Source organism: Megalobrama amblycephala, linkage group LG23 (assembly GCF_018812025.1).
Source record: "Megalobrama amblycephala isolate DHTTF-2021 linkage group LG23, ASM1881202v1, whole genome shotgun sequence".
Classification (NCBI taxonomy): Eukaryota; Metazoa; Chordata; class Actinopteri; order Cypriniformes; family Xenocyprididae; genus Megalobrama; species Megalobrama amblycephala.
Window position 1 is genome coordinate 9,626,289 of NC_063066.1, and position 22,870 is coordinate 9,649,158.

The window sequence follows — 22,870 nt, forward strand, 5'->3', positions numbered from 1 at the left end:
AAGTTCATCTGTGCGTGATTTTGTGCAAATACTAGTTGTAATATTTTTATTTTTTATAAATGTCTGAATTATCTTATATAGGATGTGTTCCGTTGAGTAAACCTTCAGTTTATGGGTTTTGATTCTCTTCAGCTTCAGCGTGTGCAGCTCAAAACGGCAATGTTTACTACTGTAATATTAAAACTTCCATGTTTTCAAAAAAAATGAATGCATTATTTTTAATAACTAGCACTTATATTGTTCTCGTATTATTTTCATAAACGCATGGTTTGGTTAATAATAAGGATCACGAACAATAACAGATTTTTTCCTCAAATCATATCATTTTGATATTAACATAGGCCTACTGACTGAGCTAACGTTACACGCGCTGAATGAACAACTGTAAACTGAAGCGCTTTGCTAGGTTAATTAACTCAACGGAACACATCCTATATATGGTAATATATATTTATACAAGATAAACATAAAATTACAACTTATATTTGCACAAAATCATGCGCGCATGAACTTGAACTAGTAACGTAGTCAGAATAGCTCCTGTTGTGTATGCGTTCTTCCTGTAACAACACGCCGAAACACAGCAACTAGAATTCACAATATTTTAATACAATAGTGTAGACAATTAAAATGTTATTAATATGACAGCCACAATCGTAGATAATGTTTTGTGTTGCTGTTTGAGCACTTGCGCTGAAGCTAAAGATGACCATCAATACAATGAAGCGCTGCTGTGTTAGTTGCCATCTCGGAGACAAATATGGCGGCGGGCATAGGAAGTGACGTCTTTGAAACCCATGGGTAGTGCTTTTGGTTTCATTTTAGATGGTTGACCATCTCTGTCCACCTTCACGTTCATTGTATGGAAAAAAGCAGTTTGGACTTTCTGCCAAACATCTCCTTTTGTGACCCACTGAGGAACGAAGGCATTTCGAACAACATAAATGAAGACATAATTTTCATTTCAAAGTGAACTATCCCTTAACCTTCCACGGCACGGTGCTTATGAACGCATTTCATAAGAAACCCATGAATTTCTTTGCAAATTCAGTCACGTCCAAGCAGAGCTTCAGTCAGACTGAATAATAGATCTGCAGTACTCCAGTCTGTCTCTTTATAAGCCTTCTCCTCCTTCTTTTTTTTTTACTTGTGTCCTTTTGTTTGCAGCATGATCCAGATAGATAAAAATTTACCACAAACAGACACAAAAAGATGCCCCATGCCCAACTCACTCTTGCTCCTCAGAGACTCTCTACAACTCTATACCACACAGAAATGAGGTAGTAATGACTGTGAATATAAACCATTAATGAATAATTGATTAGGCACATGTTTGTCAGCAGCAATGGCACTGTATCTATGACAACTAAATTATCCATCAATCTAGAGCTGCATTCTAGTGATGCGTGAACAATTCATATGTCATCCGGCACAGCGGTGGAGATGAGTGCATTTGTGTGTTTAACTTTATTTATTTAGGTTTGAGGTGACTGCTTATGGCTTACCCAGTGATCTGAGAGTCTGAAAAGAAAAACACTTTTACAATCACATTTACTCTACAACATGTTTGGACAATCTTATCACTCTACAACTTTTCCAAAACACCCCCAACATAAAGACAATACAGCATGCAGGACCCCATAACAACCCAGCACATCGGACCTGTATACCCATGACTATTAGAAGACACCAGCAACCTTCATGCATCGGAAAACACCTGACAGAAAGAGCGAGATACATGGAAAAGAAAGATAAAGAGACAGAGAGTCCAGGTCCTTTTGAAAGCAAACACACCACCATTTAAGAAACAGATGGGCAGCAGTTAAACTGATATTCATCTAATGTAGAAACGTGTGGACCTATAGTAATGTGGGGGAAGGGGATGTCTAAAGAGAAGAGAAGAATGAGAGATACAGAGGGAAAACGAGAAAGAGATGAGCTGTATTTCAAAAGGGGAGGGGCTTATGGGAAGGGGTTGGCGTGGATCACTCATTCACTCAGACTGAAGGGTTAGTGATAAAGGGGCTTTATTGTGTGGATGTTTTGTATTTGCAGAACATGTTTTGTGTTTGTGTTTGTCAAAAACTAGTAACAATATAGAACGTTAATTGGTCGCCCCAGTGTAAGTGGCACCTGAAAATATAATATAATAAATATAATAAGTAAAATATATTAAAGTTTATAATATATTTATATTATAAGTGTTGTCACGATACTGGAATTTCCAATTTCGATACGATACCTTGAATATCAATTTTCAATACCACAGGGAAAACTGACATATATACCGCCATACAGATAAACTGTTATTATCTCATAATTTTTTAATAATTTGGGTAATTTTGTTGTAATAGCTTACACACACAGCACAACGTTTTTACTAGAATCGTTGAACTAAATTTAAAAGTAAGACAAGTAAACAGTCAGTAATAAAATAAGAACAAATAAACAACAATAAATACAACAGAATAAAGATACAAATGAAATAAACATGGCTTTAAGTTTTTCAGGCGGGTCTAACAGTAATATTCAGGTAAGAAATACTACAGAAATGAAAGTAATCAAATGTAAAATAACACTGGATAGTTTTCATTGTAAAAATTAAATATAGTTTACCACTTACAATTAAAGTTACAAAAGTTATTCAGTCAGGAACAGCAAGTGATTTTCTCTTTGTCTTTTGTTCTTTGATTAACATGACAGACAGCATCAGGAATATTAGGCTGCTGTCACTTTAAGAGCTTATGCACAGATCCAATATACTACATCACAACTGTTTACGTTCCAAAACTGACTGTAATACGCAGCAAGATGGGCATTTTGACATAATTTTGTATGTATATGACCGTTTAAGCACAATAAGCCATGAAAAAGAGTTCAGTTCATCACTTGCAAGCTGTCTGAGGGGCGGCTTTATGTGCGCACCACTTACAGTCAAACCAAAATTTCTTCAGACACCTTGAACATTTCATTCATTAATAGTTTATTCACTAGTTATAATAAAATATGAAAAGATCTCTGAGTTAAACTGTGTCAGAAAAAAATAATCTTAATTATGTCAGATAACACTTAAGCAAAACATGGTCAGGTCAAAGTGTCTGAATAATTTTTGGTTCAAAATTGTCAATTTTACTGGTAGTCCACTGTATGAATAATTTTCGGGCATAGTATGTCACAGTTTACTTTATTTTGCTATCCTCACTTACATAAATGGCATTTACATATTTACAAATCACTTACATATTATCAGCTGGTATTGGTGTATCGATACAGTAGAAAATGAGCACTGGAACCGTTTCAGATATTTCATTATCGATACATATCAAAATATCAATATTTTTGACAACACTATTATATATAATTCTACAGTAAACCTTAATATGTTTTTAAATGAAGATTTGTGCATATGTATTTAGTACAGTAGCATATAAATATTACAGTCATCAAAATGTTGAATGCACCTCTAAATTTTTGCCTGTGCCTCTAAAAATCTTAAGAAATTGAGTGTAGAGCCCTGGTTTTAAAATAGAAGTGTGAAACCTCAAATCAGGTAGTGTGACATCATCAGTGATCTGGTAATCATTGGTGAATACGATCTGAAGGATCATGATCACAGGTCTGCATTCAGCACAGACACACACACACACACACACACATAGAGAGAGAAATGAAAGAGAGTGTGTCCTTAGGGCATTCAACATCACAGGCTTCAAGCTGTTTCTACAAGACACACAAGCCAAATGCTTTTAAGAAAAGGCAAAAAAACAAAAGTAAGTTCAAATGAAACTTAAACTTGTGTAAAAGATACAAAAGCATCAGCAAAGTAAAGAAAAACATGGATATGTGTTGCACACAAACCTTCGGGCTCTGAGTTCTCTTTGAGGACGACTTGCTTCAGTGGGCAGCAGAAGATTTCGTGACACTTAGCACGAAAAGGGGAGCCTTTACCCCTTATATCCGCAGAATGGATGGAATCCTGCCGCAACATAATGTACTCCTGGGTACCTGGGGCAGCGTCATCCTGGACTGCGGTCGGGCCATAACAAAATGAACGCAGGGTTAGAAAGGGAGAGAGCGCTCAAAGCAACAGAACTAATTCAACACAATGAGAGAAATACGCAAAGAAAAGAGACAAAGTATAAATGACAACAACAAGGTTATAATAATAAGCAACAACAGTTACAAGATTAGCAAAAACACATAATAGCTTGGTATTAAGAAGAAAGAGGAGGAGAAGAAGGTAAGAAAGAGACAAAGAAAAACTTAATACACAGTAGGACTGGGCGATATATCAACAATACATACTAAAATGATCAATTAATGTGAATTTTTGAAAAATGTGTCGTTACAATAATTTCACAATCTTCCTTTTCACACCTTGTGTTGAGAATATTTATTTATTGGTGAGTGAGATTTAGTTAGGAAGTAAATCGGTTCAAAATGGACTAAAAACATTTCAATACAGGCTCTGTGTGGCATGTTTTGTGTATTAAAATGTTTTGGTAAAAAAATGTTTTTGCAAGACTATGCATTGGTGCATATTAAAGAAAATGCTTAAATATAGTTATTTCTTGTTCATTAGTGACTTTTTTATAGTTTTAACTACATTTATATATTTAGATTCATTATTTTTTGCATTAAACATTTTGCATTGGTTTAATGAAAAATTCAACAAAAATCCAGCCAACTGTTTAGTTGAAATGATGGTTCCTGATTTTTTTAAACCAGTTCTAAGCAAAGTTCATGATATATACCAAATATTGTCAAAACGGTGAAAAATATTGAGAAAAGGACTTTAGTAATATCGCCCAGCCCTAAAACACACTACATCACAATGAATGAAACAATATGACAGCAGTTAGTTAAGCATTGGGATCTGGGATAAGGCGGTAAAGTCAGAGCAGGCAGGGGATTTGGAGCTCTTCTGGCTCTCATCAACTGAAATCCAATATTTCAGAGGGTGATGACCAGAGTCAATAGTGTGTGTGTGGACAGAGCCCATGCAAACTTACTGCATTGGATCAGGAGATAAGAGAATATTTCTAAAGTGATTTTCAGTACTAAAGAAAGTCAACCCAGCGAAGGCATGCATCATCTTCCAGCACAGGCATCTTCGGCATTACACATGCACAGAGGAAGCACCTCAAACTGTATATGGGACATTATTTACATACAACGTGCACATATGAACAGCTGTCATTGTTCCGGTACTGATAATGAGCTAATGTAGCTGGACTCTCATACATGTTAAAAATAGACTAACTAAATCCTTTTTAGAAACCATTGATGACTAAATTTATGTAATTAATTCCTGTCCTGGATATTCATTTTGTCATAGGGTGCTTTCACAATGGCAGTTTAGTTCAAAATGGGGCACGGTTTGCATGAAAAATTGCGTATGTGAACCCGAAACTACCTGGTGTGAGTTCAGTTGCACTTGAACTGTAGCGGGATTCACGTGAATGTGACAGGTAAGCATCTACAAAGCTTTGATTATATCAATAAGAAGACCCTTAAGGACTGACCCTCTTTCAAGTGGTCAGTGTTTGGATGGTAAGGATTTTTTCAGTTAACCCCCTGCTGAAATTTAGCAGACTACAGCATTCTTAAGTAAAAACATCTTTCCCCAATAATGGTCTTTAATAATGGTAGTGTGCACTTGAACTTGACCTCTGAACCTCTCATAACGTAAGTGCAGACTAATGCTCACTCTATTAATTCAGGCACATGCTGTGAGAGGTTAATAGAGGGTTTCATTTCCTGGTGCTTGCAGAGTCTACTTTTCCCTGAGATGAAATGCACTAATAAAGTTCAGGCTGGTGTTTTATAGCATCTCTTTTTCCATTGTCATGATTTGGGGCCAAACACAACTACTGCCAGCAGAGGTATTAAAATTCTTCCTCATCCCTTGCTCTCGCACTCTCTCTCTCATGTTATTAAAGACAAAAACATGAATGGTGGTTAAGAGAAGACCTGTCATCTTCTCAAGGTATGGTGGTTAAGAGAAGACCTGTCATCTTCTCAAGGTACGGTCTTCACTGGTACAGGTAGGTTTAAGTACACATCGAAACACTTGGGACCAATTTACTTTGGTATGAAGTGTAGGCGCTCTGACAGCCACATTCTATTTTAAGCCATGAAATGTATTATACTGGAGACTGAAGTCTGACTCTCGATTTTCTTCCTGTGAAGGAAGTCACTTATGTGGCCTTTTTTTTTTTACTAACTTTTAATATACAATAAGAATGTGTTGACTTTGCAACTGTCGATATTACAGTAGTTTCCCACTTTAATTCAGTCAAACTGTGACCGAAATTGCTGAAAAGAGCGTTATATTATATGAGGACTGACATATATTAGTGCAAAACATTTGTTTATTGTCAAGCAGTTGATCTCACAGGAATAATATAAAATTATTTACATCCGAAGCCCAAATCCAAATTCGGGAAGGCACAGAAAATGAAAAACGCATTCTACGGAGCCTCTAAAAGGACACGGTTAGGCTTGCCGCAGTAGTTGGTTACATTACTGTACATCAGATTTCACTTCTCAAGTGAAGATATTAAGGAGAGATGACTGACAAGATGATGTCAGAGGATTTGGTGTGCAAAAGATCCTGAGTGTCATTGACAAATATCTTATCTTGTAAAATGTGTGTACTGCTGCTCCTTATCCGCTTAAAGGTGCTAAAGAGGATGTTTTGTTTTATACATTTTTGCAATATTACTTGAAACTGTCTTTACTAACTGATAAAAGACTATTTATTAGGTGCACTGAAAGTAATAATATTAATATACATCATCTGTGCATGAGGTAGGGCCTTAAAAACATCAGCCAAAAAAACATGGCCCTCTGGCTTGTCAATCACTGCCATGACGTTCCTTGTGAGAGACGTGCGCGGCTGCGCGCTCCAGTAACTTTCCACACTCTACAGGCGCCGCATGCAATGTTTTTGTCAGGAGACAGGAGTAACAACTGCATATTATGAGTTACCTGCGGTGAGTCCGACATAATGAATCCACTAACACAACACAGCGAATGCCGGTTGTAAACACTCGTGTTCCAATACTCGTGCACGAGTTTTGGGAGGCGTTCCCTCGAAACGAGCTGTGGAGGAGGGGGGTTGTTCTTACGCATGCGCTCATTTCAAAAACTCACTAACAGTCTTTGGTTTCTCAGTCGCCGAAAAGATCCTCTTTAGCACCTTTAAATCTTACGTCACGCGTCACCGCCTCCGGGTCCAAACGCTCTACCAGATGCCCCAAGAAAACAACAAACAGTACTAATATACACTCACGATGTGATGTAATACTACCAAAAAATTATAATCCTAACTTTTATCTCCATACCAAAATCCTAGATGGCCATACAGTGATTCGTTTTTTATAAATCATTAAAATGTGTCTGGGACGCCGTGAGCATGGATACTGTAGTAAATGCTTAGCTTACAGGGAGTGCAGAATTATTAGGCAAGTTGATTTTCTGATCATATTTTTTTCCCAAGCACATTTTACCAATTCCAATCCACATCAATCTTAATAACTACTATTAATATTGTTTTTAATCATTTATAAGTGATATATAATTGTTCATGAAGGCTGGAAATGAAAAATGCCTTATATTCAGGTGTGCAGAATTATTAGGCAAGTTTTCTTTTACAGGCAAAATGAGCCAAAAAAGAGATTTAACTCAGACTGAAAAGTCAAAAATTATTAAATACTCATGAGAAGGACGCAATACTAATGCAATACTAGAAATTGCAAAGTTAAAGCATGACCAAGGGACAGCAAAATGCTCATTGGGTCAGCGGGGTCAGACAAAAACAGGTGGAAAAGAAAAGACACGTTAACTGCAAAATAATTAAGAATTATGTGTGAAACCATCAGGAACCCTTTAGTCTCCAGCGCCACCATTTTCCAGAACTGCAACCTACCTGGAGTCTCCAGAAGTGCAAGGTCTCAGGATCTCAGAGACTTAGGTTAGCTAAAGAATCCTAAAAAATGACCCGCACTTGATAAGAATCACAAGCTGAAGTGTTATAAAATACATGAAGACTGGGTTTTTATAGGCCTTATAAACCGACAGCTTGAGAGTGACTCCTGAAGGACCAGCACCACATCCTCTTGTACCACTGTTTGAAGAATTTATCTTCCAGAATCTGGCAGTAAGTTTTGGAAGATCATTTTTAGTCCATCTCTGCAAGACAGACATTTCAGGATAAGAGATGGACTAAAAGTGAACTCAAACACCTTACTGCCAGATTCTGGATAAATTCTTCAAACAGTGGTACAAGAGGATGTGGTGCTGGTCCATCAGGAGTCATTCTCAAGCTGTCTGTCTATAAGCCCTATTAAAACCCAGTCTTCATGTATTTTATAACACTTCAGCTTGTGATTCTTATCAAGTGCAGGTCATTTTTTAGGATTCTTTAGCTAACCTAAGTCTCTGAGATCCTAACACCTTGCACTTCTGGAGACTCCAGGTAGGTTGCAGCTCTGGAAAATGGTGGCGCTGGAGACTAAAGGGTTCCTGATGGTTTCACACTTAATTCTTCACCTTAATTCTTAATTATTTTGCAGTTAACATGTGTCTTTTCTTTTCCACCTGTTTTTGTCTGACCCCGCTGACCCAATGAGCATTTTGCTGTCCCTTGGTCATGCTTTAACTTTGCAATTTCTAGTATTGCATTAGTATTGCGTCCTTCTCATGAGTATTTAATAATTTTTGACTTTTCAGTCTGAGTTAAATCTCTTTTTTGGCTCATTTTGCCTGTAAAAGAAAACTTGCCTAATAATTCTGCACACCTGAATATAAGGCATTTTTCATTTCCAGCCTTCATGAACAATTATATATCACTTATAAATGATTAAAAACAATATTAATAGTAGTTATTAAGATTGATGTGGATTGGAATTGGTAAAATGTGCTTGGGAAAAAAATATGATCAGAAAATCAACTTGCCTAATAATTCTGCACTCCCTGTATATGTATAATATGAATAAATAGTGCTCATAAATTTCTGCTGAGATTATTATTAAATGATTATTATTATTAAATAATTTCAAACATACAGTATATGCCAGGTTCTCATATTCACTGCCTTGAAGCTACAGGTGCTTTTCATTTATACAACCTGAAGGGAGGGGTGGGGTGGTTGATTACTCGCTCCAGAACACAGTCTCCTTTTGTCTCCAATGAATTTTGAAGGTCTTAGTCCATCAATGGTTATTAATAGCCATGTTAACTGCAGCCCCATAAACCTCAATTAAAATGAGGGGCATATTTAGGACTGGACCGTGCTAAAAGAGTTCTTTACGACTTGGAGCTGCACAACGTGCCAAACCGTGATGGAGAGTGCACGGATGGGTCACAGGAAGCCTGATGGATATGCAGCCTGTCATAGCTCTGCCCTCCCTATCAGCTGGGCCTTCAAAATGAGCTGTCAGCCCATGGCCTGATGGGACATGATCTACAGCTCATGGTTCTGCCACCGCTTCAGCTCTGCGCTGATGAATGTCCCTGTCCATGGTGCTGAAAGCCAATAGCTGACACTCCAGAGAGGAACTTGATGGGAGAAAGGATTTAATGACACAGAGTGCATAACCTTCCTCTGTTTACATCACCTTGCCTCCTCAGTCCCAGAGTTGAAGGTATCATGTGTCACAAGTTGGATGCAAAATGACCCTTAATCAAGGGAGGCAATAAAAGTCAAAAACTAAATGATTGGTGATGGCTTAATCCATAACAGCCCAGAAGTGTACATGGGTTACAGTTACACTGCATGTCAAAGATCAGAACAGTTCATTTACAATGGCCTCAATGCACAAAGGCTTCAAGGACAGGACTGATGCTATCAACAGCTCTGAATTACGGCCCTGTTGCAGTTTGCACATTTGGGCCGAGAACTCGCAGCAGATTGAGGTCAAGAAGTTTAAGCAGCAAGACAGATTTAGAGGTGGACTGTCTCAGTTTGTACAATTCAAATGAAGGGAAGTCAGAAGCAATTTCAATCACTCTCATTTTGCATGAAATGCCAGTTAACCGTCTGTTGGAAACGAACAGAACATCATCATCAGCTGCTCTAGCAGCCCTGGGGGACCGGGTGCTTAAAATACCAGCACTTTAAATATCATCTGTATCTGAGTCAAGACTACTTTTTGGTCTCATGGGATCTTCTTCCGCAGCCTTGAGGAAATGGATTTAATTTTTATTGCTGTGTCATTCTGAAGCTGAGGTGAAATTGGAGCTTTTCTTTACACCAGTAAACCTCTTTTATTCTCTACTTAAAAACAGAATCCATATTTTACACAGTTTCAAATGCCTGAGAGCAGTCAGCATGCAACGGCAGAGGGAGAAAAAGGCAATTGTGAAAGTAGGAGTTCTTTCTAATGATCTGAAATCTCAATTTAATTCATATTAAAATTCAGATAGTTAAAAGGCTTTAAAACGAAAATCTTCTTTTCTATTTAACACTTGGTACACAGTTCTTAAAAATTTCAAAATATAATATGCAACATAAGAATAAGAGTTTGTCACTAAGAAAGCCACTGCAGCTTCACAATACAAGCTGTAATTTAAACATTATCTATATATTTTGTTTAGAAGGTCTTGAACAAAGTTTCTTCATCTTTTACTGAAAGTGTCTACATCAACTATGAGATTCTGCAGCACAAAGTATGAGAAATTTCTGTTCTGATCAGTCAGATTTGTCAAGATTTGCAAGTCTCTGAAATTGCATATAATATACAAAAACACACATTTCACATTTAAGATGCTGCCAATGTTGACATTTTATGTTGCAGTATCAAACCAAGCAAACAAAAATGTACTCCATGTAAAAACATCACAAAAGAACTCCTTAAAATACTAATGAGCTAATTTAGAAGGTTCTTTTTCATCTGATTTCTTTCATTATTACATAATGACCATATTGAGCAAAACAATGTTGTAATTAAGAATGTTGTCAGAAATATTATGCTTTAATAATCATTAAAAATTCTCTCAACTAACCCCACAAAACCCTTTCCTCTCGCACGTCATCCAAGCAACACCCCTCAGCCTCTACCTCAGGAATACATGAGAGTGTAACAGTGACATTACACCCTTCGTCATCGGCCCCACCTCCCTGTCGAATCAGTCCATTTAACACAACACAGACCACCTGATGCCTCCCTCCCACAGGAACACACAGCAATGACGCACAGGCCATGCCTGATTCTCCCAGCGTCTGTCAAACACACACACACAGGCAGATTCAGCTCCTCCTGGCCCATTCAGCCAGTGACTAACAGCTAATCAGAGGGCAACCAGAAATGACCCTGAATGGACACTTTTATGACCCCAGCCATCTCCAAAGACAAATTTGCTGGAAATGAGCTAACGTCACTGGCCCGTATGAGAAAGACAAAATGCAGGGTGGATGGGGTAAAATGAGTCACGGTCAATGAGACTCAAATTTTTTCTTAAAAAGTTATTTATAAGAAGAAAAAAAAAAACTTAATGAAAAAAAGTTGATTTATTACAGACATTCATTTTTAAGTTTTTTTAAATGATGAATTGATATTTAAATGTAAGTAAATACATATCTTCTGAAGTCGTTTAAAAACTGCAAAATAGGCCTGTCACACCTACATGATTCATGTGGAGGAAAGTTACACCTCCAGGTTCAATTTAAAATAGAAACAGGCGTGAAGAAAATTGCAACTGCGAACGCGTAACAAGAACACCAGCGATCACGAGGAGCAGACTGACATCACTTATGCCTCTACTCTCCCAGGTATTGTTGTAAAGCAGTTCAAAAGCTTCATAGAAACTCAAAAAAGAATAATTTCCTCACAAACCTACACAAAATCAATAATATATGCATACTAAATAGCATTTTCTATACGATTATAGACTTAATTTTATATATATTTATTATTAAATATATATAAAATGTATTTAATATACACTACTGTTTAAAAGTTTGGGGTCAATATGTTTTTTTTAGAGAAATTAATACTTTTATTCAGCACGTTAAACTGATCAAAAGTGACTGTAAAGACACAAAGTTACAAAAGATTTATATTTCAAATAAATGCTGTTCTTTTGAACTTTCTATTTGTCAAAAATCACAGTTTCTATGAAAATATTAAGCAGCACAACTGTTTTCAACATAATAAAAAGAAAAAGCTTCTTGAGCAAATCAGCATATTAGAATGATTTCTGAAGGATCATGTGACACTGAAGACTGGAGTAATGATGCTGAAATTTCAGCTTTGTATTAAAACAGAAAAATCATTTTAAATCAAAATAATAATTCTCTGTTTTACTGTATTTTTGATTAAATAAATGCAGCCCTGGTGAGCATGAGGCTTCAAAAACATTGAAAATATAATACCAACCCCAAACTTTTGAATGGGAGTGTATTAAAATGACTTTTCTAGGTTTGAAAACACAATTATAACATTCAGTATTTCCAGGTTTTTCATGAATTTTGGAACACAAGCTCAGGCATGGTCAACTTTGCAACAAAGGATGAATATATATTGAAGGACAAGACAAATTAAAATAATTTAATGTCAGTTCACTACCGGGAAGCCATGTAGTTAACTCACTGTTACTGCTGTGAACACACAAATGAATCACAACAAATACTCAATCAGCAGAGCATGAGAACATCAGAGACATCCCCTTCGTGACTTAATAAGGGTCTAGTTTTGGCTCTCTGAACCGACCTCACTTTTCTTCAGAGGCTTTAAAATTAATTTAGATGTGGAGATACTCCCAATTTAAATGCAAACATAAAGGTGCTGATATGCTTTCAAAGGATGACCTTACGCCTTCCCACGTTCATTTATCATCATGAGTCACCTTGGCTTACAGCTTAAATATAAACACGCTCCCTTAGGTCTTAATGAAAGCGGGGTGGTAAGTTTGCTTACATGTGTATTTAGAGAGTTTAAGCAAGAGATATTGTTTAAAACAATTGAACAAAATCAGGATAATAACATGTTCTTTGCTGAAATCACAATGACAGGTCACAGTAGGGTTGAATGCATTATTAATAGCAGCACAGTCTAATTAGTTCTTGAGGTATTTACTCTCTCGCTATAGAGGCAGTAGTGGAATTGTGGAGAAAGGTGGACTGGATTAAATGCTGAGGTGGACTGAATCTTTCTATTGCCTGGAGGCTCTGTGGCTGTCTGGCATGACATCTGACTGAGATTCTCATTCTCTGAACACTGCAGAAACCAAGAGTACACATCCTTACACATAAACACCTTCTGACAAGACCAGCATGCATTTCCATTTAGGTGGATCAGCACAACTTTTCTGGTGATGCTGGGTGATCAAGCTGAAAAAAGTTAAGAAGCTGGTTTAGTACACCAGCCCAACAACATACATACATCAACATATATTAGCTATGACAATTCATTTCCTTCACCTTTTTTCCATATCGTAATTTCTAATTACTGTATATATTTTTTGTTATTGTATGTTGTGGCAAGTAGGGTGGGGCCGAGAGCTGCGGGAAAGGAGTGAGGCCAGTGATAATGCTAATGAGCGTCAACTGTGCGCCACACCGGTCTCGAGTCTCATGGAGGAGCTCAGATATGGGGCAAAAATGCCCCTGTTTGAGTTGTCTCATATTTACATCATATGATATATTTAAAGGTGCCCTAGATTCAAAATTTGAATTTACCTTGGCATAGTTGAATAACAAGAGTTCAGTACATGGAAAAGACATACATTTAGTTTCAAACTCCATTGCTTTCTCTTTCTTATGTAAATCTCATTTGTTTAAAAGACTTCCGGAAAACACGCGGATCTCAACATAACACCGACTGTTACGTAACAGTCGGGGTGTACGCCCCAATATTTGCATATGCCAGCCCATGTTCCCAACATTATGAAAGGCATTAGACAAGGGCAGCCAGTAACGTCTGGATCTGCACAGGTGAATCAACAGACTAGGTAAGCAAGAACAACAGCGAAAAATGGCAGATGGAGCGATAATAACTGACATGATCCATGATATCATGATATTTTTAGTGATATTTGTAAATTGTCTATCTAAATGTTTCGTTAGCATGTTGCTAATGTACTGTTAAATGAGGTTAAAGTTACCATAGTTTCTTACTGAATTCACGGAGACAAGAGCCGTCGCTATTTTCATTTATAAAGTGCAGTCTGTATAATTCATAAACACAACTTCATTCTTTATAAATCTCTCCAACAGTGTAGCATTAGCTGTTAGCCATGGAGCACAGCCTCAAACTCATAGAGAATCAAATATAAACATCAGAATAAATACTTTACTCACATAATTCGAAGCATGCATACAGCATGCATGACGAACATCATGTAAAGATCCATTTGAGGGTTATATTAGCTGTGTGAACTTTGTTAATGTGCTGTAATATAATCGAGAGCTCATGTGGCAGGGAACACGCGAATTAAAGGGGCGGCGCGCTGAAAAAAATCAGTGCATAGTTAATGATGCCCCAAAATAGGCAGTTAAAAAAATTAATTTAAAAAAATCTATGGGGTATTTTGAGCTGAAACTTCACAGACACATTCAGGGGACACCTTAGACTTATATTACATCTTGTGAAAAAGCATTCTTGGGCATCTTTAAGTTATCACACAAGCAACTAGTGCTGTTTTTCTGTCCAGAATAGCACAAGTGCAAATGTGATACTGAATTTATACAACAGTTCAATAAATAAGAAGTTAATATTGTGCTATTATAGACACAATATTGTCTGTTTTGCTCAATTTTGCCAATGATACTTTAAAGAGCAGAACTGCAGAAAAAGCATAACTGTTCGTCTCCGAGCAACACACAGCGGCATTTCATTTCTGAATCCTCGTTTTCAACGAATCGGGTGAACCATAGGCTTGTTGGACTGAAAGCAGCGCTGCACAGACCGATCGGTGTATGACATCAAAGTACCACCAGAGCGATTCAAAAGCATACATAGCCATTTCATCTCTAATCTAAAGTTATAGTTCACCCAAAAATTAAAATGCAGTCATCCTTTACTCACCCTTAAGGTCCAAAAGAGTAAGTATAATAAATTCCATGTTGAATCAAATAAAATATTTCTTGCTGAAGCTACTTTTTGTAATGTCTATTTGATGCTTTACAAGATATTCACTTTAAATGATCTTTTGGGAGTAAGCCAAATTTAATGTGCGATTAATTAGATTAATTATTCGCCACATCATGTAATTAATTAGATTACAAATTTTAACCACTTGACAGCCCTAATGTAAACAATTATTATTTACTCAAAGCCAATTTAAACAATGGCCAACAGGCCTCCCACTTATTATTGTCATGGTCATTACACATGATATATAAAAAACAAACTGATTTTATTTTATTTTATAAATACTTTGGATGGTAAAATATGTTCATATGTCTCAGAACTCTTTACTTCTGGTTATAGGGACTCAGTCACAACATCTTTTGGCTATCAGAAGTGTGAGACGGCAGTCTGAGGTTTAAATGTTTGTTAAATAAACACTTAGTATCAGTAATATGATGACATGATAACATCAATATTTCAAGTATTATGTAAAGACTAATCGATTCATCTGTTATATAAAATCTTATTGAACACGTCTTATCTCCAGCAGAGTAATCTCCAACTGAATAACAAATGATTACCTTTTTTCATCCATGCACTGTGGATCTTAAACCCAACATGCTGACAGTCAACAAGCAGAAGTGCCACGGTTGTGTGTGTGTGTGCTGTGAGGGAGAATATGGATGGGCTGCATTTAAAGATGGCAGCACATGGAGAGGCCACACGGACTGACTTACTGCTTTCCAACTCAAGATCTCATTCAACAAGACTCCTCTTCACAGGAGAGGACAAAGTACAGTCCATCAATGCCAAACAGGTTCTCTCTCTCGCTCACTATGTGTGTGTAGGTAGGTAGAGAGCAGAACGTATTCCCCTCTGGCTGAAAACCTGTCGACCTGCCCTTGGATTTAAGGTAACAACATAAACACAGGTCTCGGCGTGCATGGCTGCACACATTTAATATTACAGGACTGCACAGCTGCGCTTCTGCCTATTTATGTGGTTTGCAACGCCACAGCCAACTAAAAGCCATTACTGAACATTAATGAGAGAGACATATTTTATATATTAAACAATATGCAATGTGACCTTAGATTAAAAAGAAATGTAACATTTTGGTTTCTAAATAGTGATTCACAGTGTAAAACAAATTCCAGTGGTCACAACTAAAAGTGTACATTTACATAAAATAATGTATATAATATATAATTATAAATATAATTATAGTTCCTATAGTCTGGGTCATATTTTTTTTCCTTACCTTGCACAGATTTGTGCATGGTTTTTGAGTGTGAGGCTTTGTCACGCAACCTGTCCATGTTGGCATCTGTCTAATTTGGCTGCTTATACCAAGTGACAGATGAATTTTCATCAAAATCCTGTTGAGTTGATTAGACTCACAGACTTTGATGTCAACAAAATATACAGGAAACTTTTTCTCCATTTTGTTGACAAGCCTACCATCCTAACTCCTAACTTGCATTTTATTATGTGCATTTAGCATTGTATTTTTGTGTGACCTATGAACTCAAAAGCAATTAATGCAACCCTGATATGATTATACTGTTGGTAGGATTATGAAAGTTCAAAAAAGAACATTTAAAAAAAGAACAAATGGACTGAATTGAACAGCTGGTGACTGCACTGTAGGCCCAAAAGAGTTAAATTTTGGTAACATCAAACATTAAGTTCCAAGTAAACATCTTGCAATTGCGATAAGCGTGTCCTGTATCCATAAAGATTTTGTGTTCTCACAGTGTACTTTCTGCTCAGCGCAGAGCTGATGCGATTCCTCTGTGGTTTTTCACAGTCAGAGCTGAGTCATTCACATTATTGAAACTTTCACTGTGGCCCTTTTTCACAACCTGAGAGGAAAGCCTCTAAAGATGACGTGTGAATCACAAAGGCTCTCCAGACTGTTTTGACACTGACAGGACCCTCAGAGCTGTTAACTGAGATGATTTCTGAATGCACCAGACTACATATTTTGAGACACTGGAGCCAATTTTTCTTTATAGGTAAAACAGACTCTCTCTATCTCACATACACACACTGCAAGACATCTGCACTGAAGCTTAAAGCAAACAGATGTAAGAATTAAGTGGGATTAATGTTTTGGACCACATTTACTGCAGTCAACAGCTGATGGAAGCTAATGGGATTCAGTACAATACCAGGCCTGTTAGAGGATGATTAAATCATTCATTATGCCAATTAAAAGATTAAAATATGACAACATACAGTACAGAACATAGTAAATAGAAATTGAAGAACTCTTCATGTACTGTAAGGCTTCTGGAGACAGATTTATATGATGACTTTGGGGTCTTGTGTTAGTGCTCAATTGCGTAAAGTAATTCATAATTTAAAAAAGTAATTCAAATAATTCATAATTCAAGTTATTTTTGATAAAATTGGCAAACACTAAATGAGTTAAACTGGATTGTTAATACCATGTCTTAAACATAGGCAGACGGTGAACCAAATCCAGGGTAAGGCAAAGGAGATTTGAATCATTTAAATAGATTTCCTTGAAATGCTTGCCGCAAAACCTACATATCCCAGCATAAACGCTACAAAAACGATTTATTAAATCATCTGCTCACAAACCACTGTTAACCCTCAGGGGTCTGAGGTTTTTTGGGACCCTGGAGAAGTTTTGACATGCCCTGACATTTGTGCTTTTTCAGTTGTTCATAAACATATTAATGGAAAAAGTGTCATTACACTGTATTCAGCACAAACTAGGCTACAATAATACGTGAGGAACATGTATGTACATGTTTGTGTTTTTGAAGGAATAACGTTTATGCGTGGTTATTGAAAAAACAAAAAACTTAAGTCACTGAAATAAAGCCAAAAAATATATATTAAATCTTTGTTCACAAGACTTCTGGGTATTTGAGGTTGTAGACTAGAGTTTTTGCTTCAAAATGAGGTAAAAATTATGCTGCCTGCTTGTTCATATAAAACAATAGAGAGATTTAAATTTTCTAAAAACATCTTTGGTCAAGAAACACAGTATGCATGGAGGCGTGAATCCTCATGTATAATGGGTGATTCTCACCTGAGAAGACAAAAGAATCACATAATAATGACCTGAAATGACTTGCATATTAATGAGGCCTTTCAGTCAGGTAGGCTGTGAAAAAACCCTCTGTGATCATGATTCAAATCTCATCATGGTGTAAATCAAACATACAGAACAAACAGCAATACTGTGAAATATTATTACAATATAAATAATGGTATTCTATTATATTCTTTAAAATATAATGTATTTCTGTGATGCAAAGTGCCTGAACAATTATGTTACCTCTATGGCATTTCATATAGGCTTTTAGCTTAAAAGCATGCACATTTGGAGAAATATTGATGGATTCTCATATGTTTGTCAATTTTCTATACAGAAGAGTAATATTTATTCAGGATTTATTGTCATTACTATGAGTGCTGGATACTGTGTTTTTTCAATTCATACTTGCAGCCGGAGGGCGCTCTGTGCACTTTTAGTCCACAAATGCCTGAGCACTAAAGAAGAATAGGCAATCCAGGAACTAACCGAACTAACAGAGGACAGAGATCGCTAACTATGGCTATTCAAAACACTTTTCAAGACAATAAATACACGATTGAGATGATGAATGCATGTATTGACTCAGAATTTGCGTCTGAATAGCGCTGGCTCCGTGGGCGTGGCCGCATTAGTGGATAATGAGCTGAATCACGGATTTCTGACATGGCTCTCTTTTCATACAGATTACATAAACACAGAATGTTTGTTTTCGATTTGACTTACACGATTTAAAACCTGACATTTCAACGTTTTTTTTAGACATAAGTCAATTTTTTTTGTGATTAGTATTCACTAAGTTACAGTTCATTTTCTGAGAACTATCAGATTGAACTTCCTTCAGAGGGAGACGAGAGATCATGCACCATGTTAGTTTTCTTTATTTTACGAAAAGCACAACATTTTGTGTGTACACAAATAAAAGAAGATATTCCACAGATTAAAATGGTGTATAACTCTTAATTGTATGTGCAACATTAACGGAGTATTTTGAGTCTCTTTCACACTGGTAAGAAAAAAACCGCGGTGGTATCGCCGGCGATACCCTCAGACCTCAGAGTGTTAATTTTAACAGAAAATCAAGCATACTGTATGCAGGATTTGGAATGGTAGAACAAATAATGTCTAAACTTTGTTATAATAAAAGGATTTGCGAGCATGCAGAACTCAGAATTCACTCACCGCTCAAATGACAGAGTTTTTTTGTTCAGTGCTAACTTAAACACCTCTGATTGGCCTGATTGCTGCAAAAACACATTGTAAATACAAACCTTTGACATTCTGGATTGTTTGCCAAATCTGTTTCGCCAATATACTACTTTCACTGAGAAAACTGATCCTAGACCAGCAATTATGGGCAGCTTTTCCCTCTAAAAGCAATCAGAAGCAGCATTAGGCACTGCTTTTGAGTGAGAAATTTCCACCCTAGTTTCAACTCATTGGCCAGGGAAAGGCTAAGCCTTGCCTAGCCTTACACACGCTCCGCCTATGGTCGTAAAGCTGAGGATGCACACAGGAAAAGAGAGTCATTCATATTCTTGAACTCAGTTGTGTCTCCAAATCAGCAATGAGATTAAAATGTAGAACTTCTCCACAGAAAATGAAAAAGAAAATTTCCCTCCATCTGTCAGCTAACTGCTTTCACTCCTTTTACACTTAGGAGGCTTCCCTCTGAGCCCATGTGTCTCAGAGGTGAAAGAGTGGGATTACACACAACCCCTACTCACAGTCAGACGACACCTCTACACACCAGACACCAGCTCCCCAAACGGCCCTGCAGAGAAAACCTCCATTCATTCATGTATAAGCACATTTAAAAGGCAGATACTACAACTGTGTCGTCATTCGGCACTCTGAAAACTGCCTCACCATTAAAGCTGAAACTGTTTCAGTGTTCAGTAAGAGTATACATTAAGATTTTTATGTGTAGACTAGTCTCAGCTTCTGTCGGCATGCCCACGAACCGCCCACGGTCCATTCGTTGACCATCTGATGCATATTGCTCACAAATCTTTAAACTTGCTCTTTAATTTCTCGATCTGGCAAGCTCTAATCTGGTAGGCTGACTGATACAACTTCCAGGAGTAAAAGCACATTTTTTATTAGTCTGTCTGGAAACAAATTCATTTTCAATAGATACCAGGTAAAAATAAATAAATAAATAAAAGGATTTGGATTGGACTGGATTTGGTTTGTCAGGTTCTCATCAAATCTTGAAAACAAAATAAAAATGAATAAATAAGTTTAAATGTCGGTCAGATGGCCTGATTCAAGTGGGTGGTTTTGGAATATAGTATGTATAGCCATATGGGCCTCTTTTTACATCAATTTTATATGAACTCTCCCACACTGAAAGGGTTTGCTATTTCTGGATAAAACTGTCAATATATTCCTCTTAAAGGCATAGATCACCCCCCTTTGAATTATCCCTTTAAAACACTGATATCTACAGTAAGCTTTAGTGACGCTGCCATTAATAAGAAATAGCTATGCCACTATCTCTGCTCTTGGTCTCACAGTACACTGTGGTTTTTAAGAAAAGAAAAGTGTTTGTACTTAATGTCAGTTCTGTTTACTCTTCCATCTCTGTGTGTGTGGAGCCTGAAAACAGAGACCGGAGCCAAAGAGACTCGAGACTCCCTCGTGTCAATGTTGAGCTAACAGAGAGTAAATGGATAGTGAAAAGTACAAAGTGGAGGTTAGGAAGTAACTGAATTCATTCTCCAAAAGACGAGGCGAGTTAACGTCTCCTATTGTCACCTCAGATCCACATTCAGCAAACTTCTTCAAAGAACACAGGCTCACAAATTTCCTGATCATACCCACTGGACCGAAAGCAATTGGGCTGTTACACAACAGTCGTCAGCTCTGTCTGGAGGCGCTGTCCGTACGCATAGTGACAGCAGCGCTTCACACGCGGGCGGTCATCACTTCCCAGAGGCTATGACATGTTGCAAGCTCAAATTTTTGGCTTATTGTGCCAGGAGACAAGCTCTTGTTGAGGTTTCGGTTTCTAAAGGGCTCTGATCTGATCCCAATGGCATGACTCATAGTGTTTACACATACTGTATTGGTTCTTCGTTCACCCCAAAATTTAAACTGTGTTATTATTTGCTCACTCAATTGTTGTTCCGAACCTGTATAGTGTCCTTCATACAGAGTATAGGCGGTCTCGCTAGACAAGTTTCCATCCAAAGTTGCAAATTTAATTTATGCTCAAAACTGGAATATCGAATAAAACATTTGCGAATAAAGCAGCATTTACATCCCATGTGTTCAAGAGAACAAAATCGTCACTTCCTGGAAAATCGGCACAAAATATCTGCAAGTTGTTGCAATCGGGGAAGCCACGGTGGCTCTTTTTTCCAACATCATAAACGAATGATCAAACCTACATTTGAGATGCTATGATGCAATGAAATTGGTCTGCTGGTTAGTCCAGTTATCCAATCACATCCACTGTTGAGGCAAAGTCACGTGAGTTTTTCATTGCATATCGAGAGATTTATTTGGTAAATGTTTTTCCATCATAGCTTATGCCTTCTTATATCTTATCGTAAAAAAATAAGTTTTTTTTTTTTTATCCCAAAATATGCATAAAAATAGGTGGATGGAAACATAGCTACTGTATACCATGTCAAGTCTATTTTTGATCATTGTCACATTCTTCAGAATTACTCCTTTTGTGTTCCATGAATGAAATAAATTAATTTCAGTGAACTGTTCCTTTAAATCATAACGCAAGATGGCAAACACTTAAAGTGATTTACCTAAATAGCACATGTTCCTGTATCAACATCCTTGTTAATCTTGGAAAAACATTACAAGCAATTAATCATATTTTCAAACTTGGCATAAACGGCTGTATTGAGCCAAGTACTGAGAAATACACACAACTGCCTCAGACAGCCTTGTTTTACTGCCTGTCTGTCATGTCAGAACTCCTTCTGCTTCTTTCCCTCTCCACAAAAAATGTGAATCCATGCATGTGTAGGTCATTTTGCTTCAAGGGTCACATTCATTCTTTATATGTGTAAGGGATAAGGTGTTTTTCACAATGCTTTATGCAGCTTCATAAATGTTCTGTTCCAGACAGGTGGTTTGAAGAGAAACACCACATGACACTTTCCCTCAAGCCAGCGCAGATGATTCAAAAGAGAAACACAGAGGTGAGAGACCCCACCACAGTTCTCTCTTCCACTGGCAAAGGTTCACACGTGTGGGTCGTGTGTTTAATGTGCTTACGCAACAGCACAGAGAGCAACACTTGCAGCCTGTGAACTCAAGCGGATCGCCCATTCATTCGCCCGGCGGCCCCAGGACCTCATGAGAACAGCAGTGATCACACAGCCTTGTCTGCAAATCAGACTGAGGGAGGAGAACTGACTTTTAGATAGGAATTTCTATAGGCAATTTTCAAGAAACAACCAGTTACGGTTCATCTCACACAAGCCAAGTTGTCTCTTGGTTAAAAATGTAAAGTTAAAGTAAAGTTAGCCAAACATTAGCAATCCTTTAAAGGAACAATCCACCCAAAAATGAACATGGGTCCTGTTTTAACGATCTAAGCCCATGGTCTGAAGCACATGGCACAGGTGCACTTAGGGTGTGTCCGAATCCTCCTTTGCTAGTTTAACAATGGAAAAAATGGTCCAAAAGGGTTGTATCTAGTCTCTTAATGAGTCATGGGTGTGTTTTGGGTGTAACATGTAATAAACCA

General features: G+C 37.2%; 1 protein-coding gene across 4 annotated transcripts in view; it reads right to left on the reverse strand.

The window, feature by feature from the left end:
- Window positions 1-22,870, reverse strand: part of fgf13a (fibroblast growth factor 13a) — a 149,581-nt gene that overhangs the window by 80,207 nt on the left and 46,504 nt on the right. For 3 of the 4 annotated variants that reach the window (XM_048175911.1, XM_048175910.1, XM_048175912.1), the window contains one exon: window positions 3,859-4,026. The exons of the other annotated variant lie outside the window; for it this stretch is intronic. In XM_048175911.1, the coding sequence (XP_048031868.1) occupies window positions 3,859-4,026 (168 nt within the window). The remainder of the gene's footprint in view (window positions 1-3,858; window positions 4,027-22,870) is intronic. 4 annotated transcript variants of the gene reach the window in all.